Source organism: Girardinichthys multiradiatus, chromosome 14 (genome assembly GCF_021462225.1).
Source record: "Girardinichthys multiradiatus isolate DD_20200921_A chromosome 14, DD_fGirMul_XY1, whole genome shotgun sequence".
Taxonomy (NCBI): domain Eukaryota; kingdom Metazoa; phylum Chordata; class Actinopteri; order Cyprinodontiformes; family Goodeidae; genus Girardinichthys; species Girardinichthys multiradiatus.
Window position 1 is genome coordinate 8,129,847 of NC_061807.1, and position 19,733 is coordinate 8,149,579.

The following is a 19,733-nucleotide window of genomic DNA, read 5'->3' on the forward strand; positions in this document are numbered from 1 at the left end:
CTACACAGAATAATTTAATCTGAAAGCAACAATAGATTGAGACTCATAATATGTTGGTGAATGAAAGAGCAATCTGCAAAATAAAATTCTCTTCACTTCAAAAACTATATTGACCCCAATAATCATCTCTGATACTAAACGTAATGTCTTCTTAGTCCAGTAGGGGATGCTGTTTACTCATACTGTAAATATACTGGATACTGTTACTGTTTGCCCTTCTGGGGTCAGCGCCTGCCAGCTACCTCACTCATATACTTGAGCTGCAGCGCCATCTAGTGTCCAAACAGGACATGCAACACATTTGGTTCCTAGTTATCAGGTTTAGGGCCAGAGGTCCAAGTTGGTTCAGAGAACTTTTTATTTAAATGAATGAAATCATTTGAAACTTGATTTCTCTTTAAACTCAGGTTTTCTTTATCCAATATTAATTTTTGTTTGATGATCTGAAACATGTAAAAGTGACAAAAAATTAAAAAAAGACTAAATCTGTAAGGGGGTAAAAACTTTTCACCTCACTATATGTTGTTAGTTATAATCAGTCAAAGAGGAAAAACTCTGCTGACCTCAAGGAATCATTCAATAACTCTCATGTTCCTGTTACCTTAAATAATGAAAAGTATTATTTTTATTCCTCACATCCTGAGAATATTCAGACTTCTACATCTGTAGTTTCCTCAGCAGTGAAGACAGGAGACGTCCATCTAGGACAAATCATCTGCAGATCCATCAGGAGCTGAGACACAGCTGCTCCATCACATGTTGCTTTTTTATGATTATTTTATGAGGAATCCGTCTTAAATATGAGTGTTTTTGTTGCAGCTGATGTCTGATTTTGTCTGATTGTATCTGATGAGCTCCACCAGATTCACTGCAGACAGTAACGTTCTGGTGCTGCAGCTGAAGACCACAGGCTGCTCCTACTGAAGCTGAACATCATGTTTGAGGTTAGGATGTCAGGGTTAAGGCTATGGTGTCAATTAGGTTCTTTGATTAAGGCTACAGATCTACTGGTGACCGCTAAGGTGAAGGTAAATATCAGATTTAGGTACAAATGTTACTTTTAGAGGCCTTCAGAATTCACTAAATGGTGAAAACTTCCTTTTTAGTGTTAAAAAGCAGTTTCTGAGGACAACATGAAGCCTTGTCCCAACAGGAAACTGTTCTTGACCCAAACTAGATAAGAAGCTTAAACTGAAGTTTTCATGTGGAGCAGATTTCTTTCTTCCTACAGAACTCAGTTTCTGACCAAACAGCGCCCCCTGCTGGGCCAACACAAACAGAACAGTCAGTCATTTTCTACAGCTTCTTCCATAGTGGGTCACGGAGGAGGTGGTGTCTATCTCCAGCAGTCTACGGCGAGAGGCGAGGTTCACCCTGGACGGGTCGCCAGTCCATCTCAGGGCAACACAAACAACCAAGCACACACTCATTCACACCTAAGGGCCATTTATAGAGACCAGTTAACCTAACAGACACGTCTTTGGACTGTGGGAGGAAGCTGGAGTACCCGGTGAGAACCTACGCATGCACAGGGAGAACATGCAAACTCCATGCAGAAAGACTCCTGGCTGGGAGTCGAACCCAGGACCTTCTTGCTGCTAGGCAACCAACTGCACCACCGGGGCGTTTAAGGTGATCATGTGAATTAAAAACATTGAACTTACTTATTTAATATCAAAAGGTACAACATGTACTTTCAGTGATATTTTTATTCATCTTGTCTCTCTGTGAAAATGGTTCCTGCAGCCTTAAATATCCCCTCAGAGGAAGAGGAAGAGGAAGAGGAAGAGGATTTTACTCAGTGTGTCTGACAGAAACTGATGAAAACATTCAGATCTCTGAGAAACACCATGAAGGACACGTCCATCAGATTTCTGCTCAGTAAGTACAGATTCTCTCTGTCCATCTGCTGGGTTTCTGTTGATAACTGATGGTGGAGGAGAAGCTGGAGATCAGGTTTAAAACGTGTTCAAACACTCTGAGGATGAGCAACATGGAGTTAAAGTGAGAATAACTGCAGAAATGTCACAAAGTTCAACATCATATATAACAGTGAGGCTGGATGAGTCTGTTAGAAATCTGCTGTAGTTCAGTCATTACTTTAGCTGATAGATCCTGAGGCCCACTTTATAACTCCCATTGGTTTCAAACACATTAAAAACAGTGGTCTAGTTAAAGGACTTTTAGATGAACAGCAAAGTAACAACTTTAAACAGTTTTATGATGTTTGTTGGCCTCCCTGTTTCAGGATTCTCTGCTATTCTTTATCTCCTAAACCTCCCTGCTGCCTTCCTTACAGCTGACCACAGCGTCTGAATCTATAGCTTCAACTGGGAATCAGAACCTCTGTGCTGGAATGGCTTCTCTAGTCTGGTTCTGGACTTTGTTTTTTTTAAATAATCACATGTAAATTAATTTGCTTTGATATTTGGTTCTCATATAAATTCATGGTAAAGGGAAGTCATAGTTAATAACAACTAGATATTTTTAAATAAATGTATCTTGGTGCTCTTAAAGCCCAGCCTGGTTGTTGTACCTCTCAGCAGGTTGGTGTTGGTCAGGCCTGACGCTGATGGATGAAGCTGCTGCAGCAGCTTGTTAACGCTGCTCCACACTGGCTCTCTGCTCCTTTAAGGACTCATTTTTTACTTTTACTGCTGACTTTTAAGAGTCTAAATGTCTAAAAACATAAGGGTGTTTGGATTCAATGTTTTAAATTATTTTAAATGTAAAATGTTTAAAAGCTCGTCACCCCACACCTGTTTTCCTTACAAAAGGAAAATATGTCTGAGATCTAAAATTGTCTTTATGTGAAGAATTATTGAATTAATTTCAAGTGTTTTTCTTCTCTCTTTAGTTCTGACTTTAATGATGTGCTCCACAACAAACAAAGGTTGGTTAAATATCTTAGTCCTGAAGACATTAACTGTTGAGATGTTATTCAAGTACAAGTCTTTACCTTCTCTTGTAGAAAGTGCTAAAATGTTTTCAGAACCTATAATGTTTATTAATTGTGATGTTAGAATATTACTGTTAGAAGCAGCTATGAGAAACAAGCAGGATGTGTTTCAGGTTCAGGTTTTACTGCAGGACTTTGGAGCTTTGATGAGAATAAAACCAAGCAGCAGTTTTTTATTCCAGTCCTCCCAGCTGGTCTGACTGTGAGTCCCAGCAGATCCCAGTTCTTCATGAGAGACTCTATGTCTCTGAGCTGTGAGGAGGACAACATCTCTGCTGGATGGACTGTGAGGAGAAACACAACCAGAGGAACCAGAACTCAGTGTGGAGATGGATGGGGAGAACCAGCTGGTTCTTCTTGTAACATGAGCCACCTGTTCACAGATGATACTGGAGTGTACTGGTGTGAGTCCAGAGAGGGAGCAGCCAGCAGCAGCATCCAGCTCACTGTCTCTGGTAAGATCAGACTGTGGAGTTAGTGTTGATGAAGCTGTGTGGAAATGGATGAAATGCTGTAGTTTGTCTCTGTGTTGAGGTGGATCAGTGATCCTGCAGAGTCCTGTCCTCCCTGTGATGGAGGGAGATGACGTCACTCTGAGCTGTCAAACAAAGACTTCCTCCAACCTCCCAGCTGCTTTCATTAAAGATGGCTCCCTCATCAGGACTGAGCCTGCAGGTCACATGACCCTCCACCATGTGACCAGCTCTGATGAAGGTCTCTACAAGTGTAACATCAGTGGTCATGGAGAGTCTCCATCCAGCTGGATCTCTGTCTCAGGTCAGGATGACTGATCTTCATCTCTAGAATTTATAAAGTCTCTTCATTCATTAATTGGTTCATAACTTTAGAAATATCTTGATTTCAGTGAAACTCACCACCACCACTTGCACCACCTCCATCCCTCCAACCACTCCTCCTCCTGCCTCCTCATCATCTCTTCTTTCCATCTTGTTGCCTCTTGCATCTTTATGTGTTGTGTTTCTACTGGTGTTACTGGTTCTACTGGTGAAGAGACATCATCACAAGTCAAAAGGTGAAACATAAACTTCTTAATTTACTAATTAATTCTTTTTACCACATATTTACATATTTTTTAATAAATAAATAAAGTCCAGCATTTCAACCATCATTTAAATTTCCTCATTAAACTAAACATGATGAAGCACTGAATTGTGGGTAATCCCTGATTGTTTCAGCTGGTAAAGGAGACGACATCACGTACAGCGACGTCCAAATAACTCATCTTCAGCAACAGAAAGTCAAACCCAGCAGAGGTGAGGATGATGATGTGATGAAGGATGTTGGTGTCTGTGAGGTCCAGTCTGACTCAGTGGACATTTTAGTCTAAAAACTTTTCTCTGGCCAATATTCTCTCAGATTATTGTGTTGATTTTATCATGGTAGGAAATATTTCAGTTTCTGAGAATCTTCCTGGATCTTGATCTGGTTTCAGTCTGAGATATGAGTTCTAACAACCTGCTGGAGGTTCTGGCCCAGATTCCCACGTTAAGATGAGTTGGTTCTTGTTAAACGCTGGAACTACTTGACTGGTTGATGCTGCTCTGCATTGTTTCATTTCTAGGCTTTATTCTACATGTTCTGCTTTAAGCTGAGCCTTGTATAAATGTATTTCCAGCTTTTCTCTTTCTAAGTAGGTCTTTGACCTCTGAACTGATCAATAATAATCTAATCCTCATCAGGCGGCCCAGATTAACTGCTGACTTGGTGTATTTCAATAGGAGACAGTGAGGACAAAGCTTGACATGTTGGACCGTCTCTGTCTGCAGTCTGTGGTTGTTCTGTTTAACAGACGAGCAGCTCTGTGGTCGTCCAGTTTCCTGTTTCTCATCAAAACGTCTCTGCTGAAAAACCAGCTGCAGAATTTAAACTCTCAATAAAATAAAAGACAGAAGATTCAGACCTAAAAACCTTTAGAAGCTACACCCGTTAGAAATGTATTACTAATGAATAAAATAATGTTTTCCATAATACTAAGCTTCCCTATTTGTTGTTATTTTAAAAAACAACCATAAAGCGATACAACATATGATAACATTTAGTGAAATTCATCTCAATGAGGTTTTTATTCAGACATGACGGCAGGTCTGTACATTCTCTCTCTGGGGTTCAGAATATCTCTTGGTGGGTCAGTTTCTGCTATAATAAGCAACAAACCTTTAATGGCCACAACTCTACAGCTGCATCACCTTCTCCAGGACCTCCCCAGATACCTTCTATATGAGGGGTGTCAGACTCAGTCACAGATGGGGAGAAAACCCTTGAACCTGGAACAGATTGATCGATTATTGTTTATTCATAGAATTAAATTTTCAGTGTTTTAATCACAAATATGAATTTGAATGTGTGAATATCTGATCATTTGAGGGGTTGTTATGCTAGTAAAACGTTTTAAGTTAGTTGATTTAATTACAGTAAAATAATAAAAAAAAAACAATAGTAAATATAAACCATTTCTACCAAGCTTGTCAGTGTTTCTTGGTAAGATGTCCATTGATGTTTGAGCTGTGGAAACTTGGTTTGGCTGCTGTGAACCATCTTGTCTGCATCACAGAGAACATCTGCTCACTCACTCCCAAACATGCAGCATTGGAGCACCTGGAGTCAGGCTTGGGGCAACTGAGAAACTGTCTGTGAGCTTCTGAGTCCCATTTTTCTTTCATGGGGATGTCTGAGATTGCAGAGTTGCACTTAAAAACTTCAAAGCGACCTGTAAGCTCATTGCACATCAAGCTCAGTTTATCAATAAAATGTGCACTTGGGAACAATGACTTAGTAGTTCATTGCTACAGCGACTCTCCTACAAGCTGTCTATGTGCTCCCATGTCTTCATCCCAGTGGAGCCTCTGTGGTCCATCCTCCTCTGCCATGTGATCCAACACACAACCAGCTGATCATTTGTTCACATCAAAGCTTGTGTCCGTTTCAAAAGTCAGTTTCAGCAACCAGGAATCAAACATTATCGACTCCGGCTTGGACAAGTATCCCGTCTAAGCTTTCCCTACGGTTTCTACTTCAGGAAGTGGATAAACAGGTGGCAGGTCCAATTCAGCTCATTCAGGTTGTTCTAAACCAAACCCTAATGGTAAAGGTTTAACCACCAGGACTTCTGAGAACCATATCTGTCTGGTTCTGCAAAGGTTCTAGGGTATTTCTTCCCAATGAGATTATTAGTCTGACCTTCAGCCAGAACCTGTTTCCCATAGAAGAGAACATATGGATCATCATCTCTGGACCTCACAGACTGTGGAGGTTGGAGCTCTTAAATTCCTCCATCACATTAAAGTCTGATGGAGGAATTTTCTTTGTTAAATTTCACATAATGTTGCTGTCAGACACAGACTTTATTAGTTTCACTGTCCAGTTAAATTATCCTTCAGAACAAAATGTGGTTCCAGTCAAAAATCAGACTTTGATCTCAACAGTATGAATTTACATTTAAAAGAACATTTTTTCATATTTCTGAAAGTTAATATAAAAGGTTTCTGTCCAACATTGTTGATGACCAAAGCTGCTGATATTCCTTCACACTGACTTTAGCATAAAACCTAAAACTAATCTAGACAATGAGTGCTGCACTGTAGGGCAGTGGTTATTGTTGCCTTGCACCTCGAAGGTCCTGGGTTTGAATCCCAGACTGGGCCCCTTTGGCATGGAGTTTGCATGTTCTCCCCTGCATGTGTGAGTGGGTTCTCTGGGAACTCTGCCTTCCTCCAACAGTCTAAAAACATGACTGTTAGGTTAATTGGTGTCTCTAAATTGCCCTTCGGTGTGTGTGTGTGTGTGTGTGATTGTTTCTCCTGTGTGTCTTCCAGCTTCTTCTTGTCTCCTGATTTGGACTAAATGTTTTTTCAGTGATATCTAAACAGCTAATATATGCAAATGCTGCTGTGGGAGGGGCCTATGAGAACTTCCTAAATGTTCTGCAGGCACATTATTAGGAAATATGAAAATGTCTTAGTAGAACCTTGTTTTTCTTCTTCAGAATCAGAATCAGAATCAGAATCAGAATCAGCTTTATTGCCAAACAACAATAAATTGTTGTGGAATTTTCTTATCAAAGTGGGTAGAAGTTGACTCACAAGAAGAAAAAATCCAGACTTTGTCTTTATAAGTTTTATTCAAAGGCATCAGTGTTTGAATGACTCTGTCACCAAGCAAGTCGGTTGAAACAGAGCCCCGAACGCTATTTACACACAGTATTTATACCAGAACATGACAGTTTTATCTCAACTTCAAAGAGTCTGTGTTTTATGACCCCAGACCCTTCTTGGGTTCAAAGGTGACAAAGTTATCTAGGAACAACCATCTACTCTCCCAAAGGCATCACCCTAAAAAATGGCCTTAACCATTAAACTTCTGATAATGACATTTACAGCTTCCTCCAATAACACAGAGGTTCAGGGGAGTGAGGTAAACCAAAGGTCATACACTGTGGAATGTTTTTAAAAGAATTTCCATCACAGTACAATTTACACATATATAATAAAAGGTACATTTGTAACATCTGTTGTTTTGTACTCTATTAAATGTTCATCAGAGAAACAGCCTGGAGGAAGAAACTGTCTCTGTGGCGGCTGGTTTTAGTGAATAGTGCTCTGTAGCGCCACCTGAAGGTAAAACTCTAAACAGTTTATGTGCAGGGTGTGTGGGGTCTGCAGAGATTTTAGCTGCTCTTTTCTTGACCCTTGACCTGTATAAGTTCTGGATGGAGGGAAGGTCAGCTCTGATTATTCTCTCTGCAGTCCTGATTATTCGTTGCAGTCTGGACCTGTCCTGTTTTGTGGATGATCCAAACCACACTGAGATGGATGAAGACAGGACAGACTGAATGATGGCAGTGTAGAAGATGACCAGCAGCTCCTGTGGAAGGTTGAACTTCTTGAGTTGCCTCAGGAAGTACAGTCTCTGCTGGACCTTCTTTCGAACAGTGTCTATGTGTGAAGACTTTCTCAGGTCCTCAGAGATGGTGGTTCCTAAGAACCTGAAGTGGTTCACGGCCGATACAGTGTTGTTGAGGATGGTGATGGGGTTTATGGGGGTGGTGTTCTCCGAAAGTCCACCACCATTTCCACATTTCCACATTTAATCCTAGGATGGTGGGTTTCTTGGGAACCGGGATGATGGTGGATCGTTTGAGGCAGGAGGGGACCTCACATTTCTCCAGTGACTTGTTGAAGATCCTTGTGAAGATCGGAGCGAGTTGATGTGCGCAGGCTTTCAGACATGATGGGGAGACGTTATCAGGTCCTCCAGCTTTCTTTGTTTTCATGCGCTGAAAGAGCCTGTTTACATCTTCCTCAGAGATCTTTAGTGCAGGCAGAGGATCTGAAGGTAGGGGGTTGGTTGCTTTATGGGAAGAACTTGTTCCTGAATGGGATGTGGAGGAGATGGTTTGAGGTGTGAATGGCTTCTTGTCATGTCTGCAGTAGAAGCCATTCAGATGGTTGGCCAGGAGACGACTCTGTTCAGGATGGGTGGAGGGGCTCCTATAGGCAGTCAGGTTTCTCAGACCAGTCCATACAGCTGAAGTGTCACCAGTAGAAAGGATGTTCTTCAGCTTCTTACTGTAGCTTCTCTTAGCTGCTTTGATCTCCTTTGTTAGTTTGTTCCTGGCCTGCCTGTACCGCGCCCAATCTCCACTGCTGTGAACTTCTTCCTTTTCCCTGCGCAGATTCCTGAGGTGTGGAGTAAACCATGGCTTGTTGTTCCCAAAGGTGCAGAAGGTCTTGGTCTGCACACACATGTCCTCACAGAAACTGATGTATGATGTCACCACATCAGTTAGTTGGTTTAAGTCAGTGGCTGAAGTTTCAAAAACAGTCCAGTCTGTGCATTCAAAGCAGGCCTGTAGCATCTGCTTTGATTCCTCAGTCCACTTCTTAACAGTGTGAACCTTGGGTTTGGAAGCTCTTAGTCTCTGTCTGTAGATTGGGATGAGGTGGATTAGATAATGATCTGAAAAACCCAGAGCAGCCCTGGTAACAGCATGATATGAGTCCTTTAAAGCTGTGTAACAATGGTCCAGTGTGCTTTTGTCTCTGGTGGGACACTTAATATGCTGTCTGTATTTGGGGAGTTCATTGGAGAGGTTTGCTCTGTTAAAATCTCCCAGTATTATGATGAAAGAGTCCATGTATTTTTTCTCCACGTCTGTAATCATCTCAGCAAGATGTTTTTCAGCAGCAGAAGTTCAGCCATTAGGTGGAAAATATGAGCCGATTATTATAAACGAGGAAAACTCTCTTGGTGAATAAAACGGTTTACAGATTATGGAAAATGACTCCAGATCAGGACAAGATGTTTTTCCAGAACTTTTACATCTCTGCACTAACCTTCATTTATATAAAAGCAGATTCAGCCTCCTCTCTTCTTCCCCAATAGCTCCACGCTGCGATCCGCTCTGAGTAGCTGGAAGTCCGGCATCAGCAGTGCTCGGTCCGGGATGTTTTCACTCAGCCATGTCTCGGTGAAGCAGAGAACCGCTGATCCGCGGAGGTCTGAGTTTTTACTGGTGAGAAGAAGCAGCTCGTCCATCTTGTTACTTAGAGAGCGGACATTTGCCAGGTGGATTGAAGGCAGTGGTGTTCATAGTCCTCTTTTGCGGAGCTTTCCCAGCGCGCCAGCACGCTTCCTGCGCAGTATTCCGTATAGAGCCAGAGCTCTGCTCTCCAGAAGCTCAGTGAACCTCGGATTGATGAAAGATGGTGAAAATATCCCAATAGAGGACTCTGATTGTAAAAGAGGTGATGGAAATGATCCAAACTTGTGACTTCTGAAGGACTGTATAAGGCAACTGATTTAATTCCTCAATCTCCCCAGGTTGTCCGGCCAGAACAGATGAGAGAAGACGTCAGCTACACTCCTGCCACTCTTTATTATACCATGAGGTTTATGTTTATAATGAAGTCTATGGTTTCTTAGATATAGTCTATATAACCGCACAGATAAATATTCAAGTAACCACAATGAAATAAAACCAAGATGGTGTAAAGAGTTATTAAATGACTCAGCCTATAACTAAATAGCATGCTAGAAAGAAATACTGAAAATTGGTAAATTCTCGCCAAATATAAAAAATTCCCAGCATCCCTTAACGCACCATTGGATGAGAAGAAACTAAGTGAATTTTAGAATTCCGATGGTCTTTAACTGCACCGCTGGTATATTAGGAAACGGCAATGAAAAAATTAAGAATAACAGTATTATCCCAAGGATAGTTATTGTAATAATAAGGAATATTCCGTCTACAGCCCAGAATTAAACAGTTAAAACAACTATAAAGAAAATTATTTCAATTGAGAATTGGACACTTTTTAGTAAGACAATCCGTGACTAGCCAATAACAAAACACCACTCGTTTCAGATCGGGGAGGCCATTCCTCCCGATCACACCTCTCCAGGTGTCACTGTCGTTTCCCACGTGGGCGTTGAAGTCCTCCAGCAGAATAATGGAGTCCCCAGGAGGGGCACTATCCAGCACCCCCTGACAGGGACGCCAAGAAGGCCGGGTACTCTGCACTACCGCTCGGCCCGTAGGCTGAAATGATAGTCAGAGACCTCTCCCCAACCCGAAGGCGCAGGGATACGACCCTCTCATCCAACACGAGACGGCTGAGCTGGGGGGCAACAAGCAAACCCACCCCAGACCGCCGCCCTTCCCCGTGGGCCACTCCAGAGTAGAAGAGAGTCCAACCCCTCTTAAGGAGATGGGTTCCAGAGCCCACGCTGTGCGTGGAGGTGAGCCCGACTATTTCTAGTCGATATCTCTCGACCTCCCGCACAAGCTCAGGCTCCTTCCCCCCCAGCAAGATGACATTCCACGTCCCTAGAGCCAGCCTAAGCATCCGGGGATCGGGCCGCTGAGGTCTCCACCTTTGTCCGCCACCCAATCCTCTTTGCACCGGTCCCTCATGGTTCCCCCTGCAGGTGGTGGGCCCACTGGGGGATGGCCTCGTGTCTCTCGTTCGGGTTTGACCCGTGAGGAGCAACCCAGCGAGTCCCGACCCCAGGCTTGGCTCCAGGGTGGGACCCTGGCTCCGCTGTACCGGGCGACGTCACGTGCCTCGATATTTTGTCCTCATGAGGGATTCTTGAAACATGACTGTTAGGTTAATTGGTCTCTAAATTGACCTTAGGTGTGTGAATGAGTGTGTGCATGGTTGTTAGTGTGTTGCCCTGCGATGGACTGGCGACCTGTCCAGGGTGTACCTGCCTCTCGCCGTAGACTGCTGGAGATAGGCACCAGCTACCCATGACCCACTATGGAATAATCAGTAGAAAATGACTGACTGACAAATCATTGTGTATATTTTATTTTAAAATAATTAACTTCAAACAAAATCATGGATTTCTATGCTCAGATCTGTTTGGTCCCAGCTGTAGATCTAGTTTTTAAGGATCTTATTATTGATCTGCTTCACTTTAAAAAGGTTTCATAAAACAGTTCGTTTTAGGTTTTAATGAAGTCAGAAGGGATAAGAAGAAATTAGATTGTAATCTTCAAATGACTCAATTAATAATCAGAGTAATTGTAATATAAATAACTTTGGGAATCAGAGGTTAAATTGATCGTTCTAGAAGTGTTTCCAGCCCCCACCCTTTGTTCCAGTTCATTATTCTTTGCTCTGCATGTAAAACCACGGCTGCACTTTCCTCCTGTTGCTGTCAGTGGGCTGTTTTCTCAGGTTGGTGGAGGTTTCCACAGCAGAGTGGTCTGCAGATGATCATGATAGCCTGTCTCCTGTGACAGGATGTGTCATTTGTGGTGAAACATGTTAGCTTGGATGGATGTAGCTGTGAGGCTGTGTGGTTGCAGGGTTTCACACTGATTCACTCGTCTTTCTAAATACTTTAAAGGTGTAAAACATCAGAAGAACCTGTTTATTATGTTGCATGAATCACATTAACACGTTTCTATCAGCCTCTATAGAACCCAGTAATACCGATGATCTCTACATGTTTCACAGAGAGTTCTCCACCCACCATCTACTCTGACATGAGAACAGAGGAGCTCAGTTATGGACCCATCAACATCAGAACACACAGAACCAGAACCAAAGGTAAAGCTGCTCCAACCAATCAGATCATCAGAGTTGGGATTTAAACAGATAATGAACCACATTTCTGGACCTTGTGTTTGGATTCTACTCTGTCTCACCATCAAATACTGAGATACAGTAAACAGTCATGCAGTCAGGAGTGAAGTTCTACCAGAACCTGGGAGACTTTAAGGTTCTATGCTCTACCTCAGATTTTTAGGACTTTGTTCTTCTGTAGAAACATCTCAGTGTTTTCTGATGACCACCAGAATCACTGGGATCTCCTTATTAAATCTGTTTCTTCTCAAGCTTCTCATGTTCTTCATGGTGTTGCTGTTCTCTTTGTTTCACCACATCTATTATGACCATCTTCTTCTGCACATTGTCCTTCACCCAACATCCACTTGGTTGCTGCTCCTCTGTTTATCAGTCTGGATCTGGAAGTCCTTCAGGATCTTAGGTTTACTATTCAGAACCCCCTTGGTGCTGCCTCCCACTTTCATGGTCCAGTCCATGTTATCCACAGATGTTCCTGCTCACTATTCCAGCCACAGGGTTGGTGTCCTCTGGAGACCTTGCCTGCAATCATCTCTAACCCTGGTGCCATGTGCTGGACTCTTTAAGGTGCCTCTTAGCATCTTTGTTCCTGTATGATCTGATTGGACACCGGCTTTCAGTGTTCTCCTGCTAAGTTCTTGTTCATATGGTGCTGTTATCAGTGACTCTGTGATGTTCTTCAGTCCAACCTTCTCTGGACATGGTTGGAGCTTCTCAGCCTCAGTCTCCTGCTTAATCATCTGATGGAACATGCAGTGCATGGACTTAGGTTCCTGATTGTCTTCCTCATTTGGGTTTCTGCTTCCTGAGGTGTTCATCATTGGCAGCCATCTTTATTCCAGGATCTTTATTCTTTCTTCCTGGATGCTTTTTGCTTGCAAAGCCTTCTGGGTAATTACTGAGCAGTCCTGTCATCATAGACTTTATACCCAGTAGTTCATATGTGAATGTTTTAACTGTTTTGTGAACAAAGTATCAGATAGTATTTATAAAAGTAAAGATCAGATTCATTAAATACATCAACGTAAAAAATATATTCACCCCTTTAAGGATTTCTTTAGTTTTTTAAACTTTTGCCTCTTATTAATGTTTCAGATGATCAAACTCATTATAATATCAGAAACAAATAACCAGATTAAATACTAAAAGCTGTTTCCAGATGATGTTTGGATTACTGGAGGGAAACTGGTTCTCCAAGTAAAAGAAACTAATCTTAAGCTAAGAACTGGTGGTTCTCCTCTTGGCAGCAACCATCCATCCAGCCTTTGTGATAAACTGGTAACATCAGTGTGGAGGAATGTTGACCCACTCTTCTCTGCAGAATACATTTATTTAGCCACATTAGAGGTTTTCCAGCATGAACGTTTAAGGTCAGGCTCCAAAAGTTCAACTAGACTGATAAACTGCTTCAAAATCTTTTAATAACTGACTTCATTGCAGGAGCAAAGTCCTCATAAATGAGTTGTTTTTAATAATTAACCTGCAGCTACATTTGATTTTAACCAGAGTGTTTCTGTTCTACCAGAGTTTCCACCAGAACCAGACATCATCTACTCTTCAGTGAGGTAGTCCACCAGTCCAACCACTGACCTCCAGCTGCTGCCTTCTAACTGGTTCCTCCAACAAACTCTGTTCTCCTCAGCGTTCATTTATCTGATGGTTCCAGTCCGGTGCTGCCCACCATCATCTCACTCTAACAACATTTCTCTCTGTATGTAGAATAAAATGGTTCCTCCACACAGTTTAACCTCTTCAGTGAATTATTTCTATTAGAGTATTTCTTGTGGTCTGGACTATTCTTGCAGCCGTGAGAACTCTGGTCTCAGGCCTCCTGTGGGTCTGTGGCTTTCAGAGAGCCAGTAGAAAAGAACTGATGTGTTCCTGTTTGGTCGTCACTAACTGATGCACCACCGATCTGTAGAACAGCTAACAAACAACAATAAACCACAACCGCAGACTAAAAAAGGCTTCAGTGGAAACTTCCAGAGAAGAAGTTCAGTGTGTGTGGGCCGCTGGAGGTTCTGACTTCATAGAACCTTTAATAACGTCTGTTTTCAAGTTTCAGGAGGTGTTTCATCTAAATATGTCCCCAACCAATATCTGACCTTTAGTCACTCAGTCTGAATGCTTTTCTCTGCTAGGAACTCATCTCCAGCCTGTTAGATTCTGATGTTGGTCCAGATCTTCTACAAGATCCAGAGGGACTGGAAACTAAATGATGGTTTCCTGGATTGATTCATAAAAGTTCCTCCAAGATTCAGAACCGTGGAAACCTCAAAGTTTCTATAAACAACCTCATCCTGAACCCAAACCGTTTTTAGTCTTCATCTCGTTCATCTAAAGCTCTGAAATGTTCCTAAATCCTCATCTCCTGTAGCTGCTGATAAACCATTTTTGATACAATAACTGAAACAATAAAGACCCAGAAATAATTCTAGAATATGGACATAATTTGGTGCAGATGTGGACCAGTGATGGTTCTGGAGGACATGTGTGTGTTTGCAATGATGCCAGGTGGCATCAGGTGCCCAGATTGACCCCTAGTGGAGCTCAAGCACTTGCTCTGTTGCCCTGAATGAAAAAAATGTCCTTTCTACTGGAGCCGTTTTATTATTCATTAATATTTAAAATAAAAAAATGACCTCTCTGACATTTCCCCCAAACGTTTATAGATATTAGATATTAGACGGGGATTTATTTGAGTTCTTGTAAGAATTCTTCACCAGCCTGATCATTGTGCCTTCCTCCTCTTCCTCCTTCTCCTCCACTGCAGAGCTGAGCTCCAGGTTGAACTGTGCTGCAGACGCCACATTTTTCCTCTGATCCGTAGCATCAGACAAACAGGTGATGTTAGTGTTTGTCTGCTGATGTTTGTCAGGTTTAATTGAAGGAGAGGCAGGAGAGACAGTTAGTTCAGTAGTTTTGTTTTAAAGTCGGAATAATTTTGATGTTAAAGCCCAAAGTTCAGAAACAAACATGACCACAAACATTTTACAACCTCATTTATATAGAAGGCTAAATTTAATGCTCTATGATATAAAGAAGCACCAAAAAAAAAAAATGTTATTTAGCTGTCTGGTTGTTCTATTAGCTTAATATTAGACCCAATGTTAACATTAATTAACCAAAGTAGGTTTTTAATTGAAAAAGAGAAGTAGGTCTCAGGTTGAGCTAAATGAGGTATATTAATATTAATAATGGTGTCATAGTTTGAGGTTTGTGTGGTGGACCAAAAGGCAGACTAGAACGGAGAAAGCAGAATGGGATCGAAACTCCTTCTTTTATTTCTCAGAGTTTACTTCCATGCAGGCGAGGTGCTTGGGTACAAGGTCATCCTGACAACAAGGCAATATTCAAAGCAAACCTAACAGGGTCCGAAAGAGACGTCAAAAAGACATGACGACACCACGCCGAACAAAGGACAAAGATGAACTTAAATACAAGAAACAATACGGCAGGTAATCAGGAGGGAACAGGACACAGGTGAGAGGAAGGTGAACTAAATAGAAAGACTAAAGCAGACAATGAGAAGACCTGAACGAAACTATAAACCAAGATAAAAATAAGGCATAAGAATCAAGAATAAACATGAACTAAAGGAAACTGAGAAAAAATAGAAACCATAAAGAAACCCTGAACCAACACTGATAGAACAAACTGATAGAGAAGCAGAGGAAACGAGGACTAGAATGAAAGTAAAGAATAACTAAAGCTAACTTATAGAGGAAGGTCTGGAGAATAAAAATAAAATAGAGGAACTAAGCTAAGAGTGACACAGAGTGTAAGGAGAACTAAAACCATGTAATAAATAACTAAAGAGGAAAACTAATGGTGAGAAGAATAACAGAAAAGAACCAATAAATAAGAGCTTTATTATTACTGTAATGTTTCCACATTTAAATAATATAAACGGTGTTCTCATCTTCATGGAGATCCAGTAAGTCAGTCTTCTTAGGCACAGAACATTCATTTATTTCATTTTCAAAGTTTGCAGCATAAAGCCAAGAAAAGAGAAGCTACAAAAACATAAATATATTCTACTGTTTTTTATTTTATTTTAGGAATAGATCTGACGACGGTGCCCTTTATTTGTGTTGAGCACCAGGCCCCAAAATGTCTGTGCACGTGTCTGCTGGTTGGTGTACCACAGTCCAACATGAAGGAGATCATCTTCAGAACCTGGTGTTGGAGGGTGCAGCATGTTCAGTTCTCCTCACATACTGACTGGTCCCAGCATCAGGTCACTGGGGCGTCTCTACGCCCACATGGTGGCATCTGGACCTCCATTTATAAACTCATCACTGGTTCAGAAATTAATACCTAAATCAAGATTTTTCCATCTCAAGTTAGTTTCAGCTCCTGATCTTCAGAGGTGGGCTCCCATCCAAGTTCTAATCCGGCCCGACCCAGTTTAGCAGCTGTGGTTACTGTTAGCTTGAAGCAAGGTGGTTCCAGGTTCAGAACCTGGTGCTTTGCATGTTGTCCCTGTTCACATGGGGCCTCCTCCCACAGTCCAAGAACATGACCAGTTAGGTCTACTGGTGTCTCTAAGTTCTCCTTAGGTATGAGTGTGTGCATGGTTGGTCTCTTTATTATTAAACCCTTATTTCACCAGGCAAAACATTATGAACAATTTCTTCTTTACAATCATAACCTGAAAGTCCTAAAACAGCGTTAGCCTCTTGCTGATGACTGCTGGAGATAGACACCATGACACTGCAGGGACAAGCAGGACAGAAAATGTATGGATGGATGGATGTTGCTTTCAATCAGGATCTTTTATCAAACCTTAACCTTCTAACCTCTCCCACTGTGTCTCAAGGTGGCTCCATGGAAAGCATCAGTCCTATCAGTCTTCATAGCCCACATTCCTCTACATCCATCCTGGAGGTCAAACCTAGCAGAGCAAAGAAGCACCTTCATGTTGCTGATGTCAGACTAGACTCATCTAATCTCTTCCTGCATGTCAAATTGAACTCTGCTGCCCTCTGCTGGTTGCCCTTATGTGTTACAGAAGACGTACAGCATTGACTCAGTATTTAATGAATAATCTTTATGCTAACAAGAACTGGGATTTCTCCAGATCAACACTTTCCCTGATCTTCGTTTTTATATTTTTAATATTCAATCTTTCAAACTCATTGTCTAATTAACTGGGTTATATTTGCAGCTCTTTTCCCTGTTTAAATAACTGTTAGAGATAGTTTGGTACATTTATCTTTAATTAATGTTGTGTCATTTTTCTCCTCACAGTACAATAATATCATAGGTTCTGATTTAAATTGTCTTTCCATGTTTTGGAATCTGAGGCATAAAATATGAAGAAGCTGGTTGCCCACATGTGGCAGAGCAATAAAATACAGTCTGGAAATCTATAAAACAACATCTAGAGATGGTTTCTTTCTGATCTAAGGGTGAACATAGATAATAGGTTCTGCTTTGCATCATCGATGTGCAGATAAATCCTGGAGTTCATAATGGGAATCTATGAACAGCCCATAGTGCCCTCTGCTGGCAGACATGAAAACTAAACCCCAAAAAACACGTTTTCTGGAGCCAAGTGGCATCATGTGGACTGAACAGTGTGAATGCTTTGAGGTTAGATTTACTGGATCAGTTGGGATTCTGACACACGACTCGGTTACCAACCCAGACAAGCAAAGAAAACAGACTATAAAATACCAACTGGACTTCCATACAGAGGAAAACAGGATTAACCAGGAGAGGAAAATATTTCTATGAAGAGGATTAAGTTTAATTTCTGAAGATCACAGAAAATTAAACATCTTATCTTCTCAGTTAGAGTCAGCAGTTTGGGTAAGAGGGTCTAAACATAATAATTAAAATAAATTCCATTCATTTTGTGTCTATTAATTATGGTTTTGATTCCCTTTGGGACCCATGACCTCTTTTTGTTGTGACTTTTGGTATAACCCAAACCTCCTTGTAGACATTTAGTATTGGATTCATTTGTCCACATTTGATCCTAGTATCCTATGAGCGTCACATATAAAACTACATCGATCATTAGTTGCTAATAAAGGAGTAAAATGTCCCCAAGCTGAGCACTCATCTATGTTACATTAGAACCACAGACTTCCAGTGTGTTTTATGTAGATTTTATGTGATTTATCACAACAAAGTTATCCTTGTTCTAAGACCAGAACCACTTCTGCTCCAAGAGAACACAAAGGCCCGTCTAACATCTTTTCCACCTTTATGGTCCCCAAGACGTTTTGGAAAATATTCTGTGAAATCGTTTGGAAGGTGTGTGGTTATTTTGGAAAAACAACATTATGCCAACAGGTGAACATAGTGGTGGCAGTGTGATGGTCTGGGCTGCTTTGCTGCTTCAGAACCTGGAACACTTCCTAGAATAGATGGAACCATAAATTCTGATCTTCAGCAGAAGATCCTGAGTGAGAATGTCCAGCCTTCAGATGTGACATTAAGCTCAAGCACACTTGGATTTATTCAAACCTCGCTAGCCAGCACAAATACAATAAAATAAAGCTTTTAGAATGGTCTAGTCCAAGTCTGTATTTAAACCTAACTGAGAGTCCGGTGAATGACATTAAACAGTTAATTCATGCTCATGAACCCTCCAATATATCTGAAATAAAGTAATGATTCCAACCTCCAACCTCCTGTAAGAGACTCCAGTTAGATAACTGGCCCAGTTTGCACCAGTTATCACAAACACTTGATGGCAGTGAGGCAGGACCAACCAGTTATTAGGTTTAGGGGACAATTACTTTTTCACACACAGTCTGGGTGGTTTTAGGGCAAAACAGTCGTACGTACTTGACTTCTTGGACGTCTGCTTGGAGTCCATGTAGCCTCCAATCAGACGTCCATGTCGTCCAAAGCTCAATTTTTATGAAATTAAACCGCTTGGTGGGAAAAAGTCTCCACATTGAACTGTTTTATTTGTGACATCGAGCTGGATTGTGAGTCAGCGCCATCTTGTGGTCGACATGGAGACAGATTTTGAAGAATGTCTCAGTGAAGAAATGAGAAAATACAAACCATGTTTTCAGAGAACAGAAAATACGTGGGAGGAGATAGTTCAGATCCTGGGTAAAGATGAGGCCCAGTGGAAGAAGATGAAGGGGAAGGAAAGTTTATTTATAAGACATTTCAGTAGCAAGAAAATTCAAAGTGCTGTACATGAAAAAAAGAGACATAATAGGAAATGTACATTAGAGTGGCATAAAAGTAATTAAATGATTAACAAACACAAATAATTAAAATCAATAAAATCAATAATTAAAATAAGATGATAATAAAAAACAAATAAAAATATTAAAGATAAAATGAAAGGAAAATTGGACGGAAAACATAACTAATAAAGTTTAGATGGCCCAGTCAAAGGCCACTCTAAACAAATACGTTTTTAATCTTGATTTAAAGCAACTTCAGAGATTTTACAGTTTTCTGAGAGTTTATTCCAGGTTAGTGGAGCATTAGAACTAAAAGCTGCTTCTCCATGTTTGGTTCTGGTTCTGGTTCTGCAGAGTAGATTTGAGCCAGAAGACCTGAGAGGTCTGGGTGGTTGATCCACTGACAACAAGTCTGTAATGTATTTTGATGCTAAGCCATTCAGTGATTTATAGACTAACAGAAGTATTTTAAAGTCTATTCTCTGAGCTACAGGG

At 41.2% G+C, this 19,733-nt stretch overlaps 1 protein-coding gene across 1 annotated transcript; it reads left to right on the plus strand.

Moving 5' to 3' along the window:
* Positions 1–1,763: 1,763 nt before the first annotated feature.
* Positions 1,764–13,816, plus strand: LOC124880582 (high affinity immunoglobulin gamma Fc receptor I-like). Its single transcript, XM_047385847.1, has 8 exons — positions 1,764–1,881; positions 2,858–2,893; positions 3,142–3,414; positions 3,494–3,736; positions 3,825–3,992; positions 4,156–4,233; positions 11,947–12,039; positions 13,601–13,816. The coding sequence occupies exons 1-8, from the start codon at positions 1,821–1,823 to the stop codon at positions 13,642–13,644; spliced, it is 996 nt and encodes a 331-aa protein (XP_047241803.1). The 5' UTR covers positions 1,764–1,820; the 3' UTR covers positions 13,645–13,816.
* Positions 13,817–19,733: the final 5,917 nt, after the last annotated feature.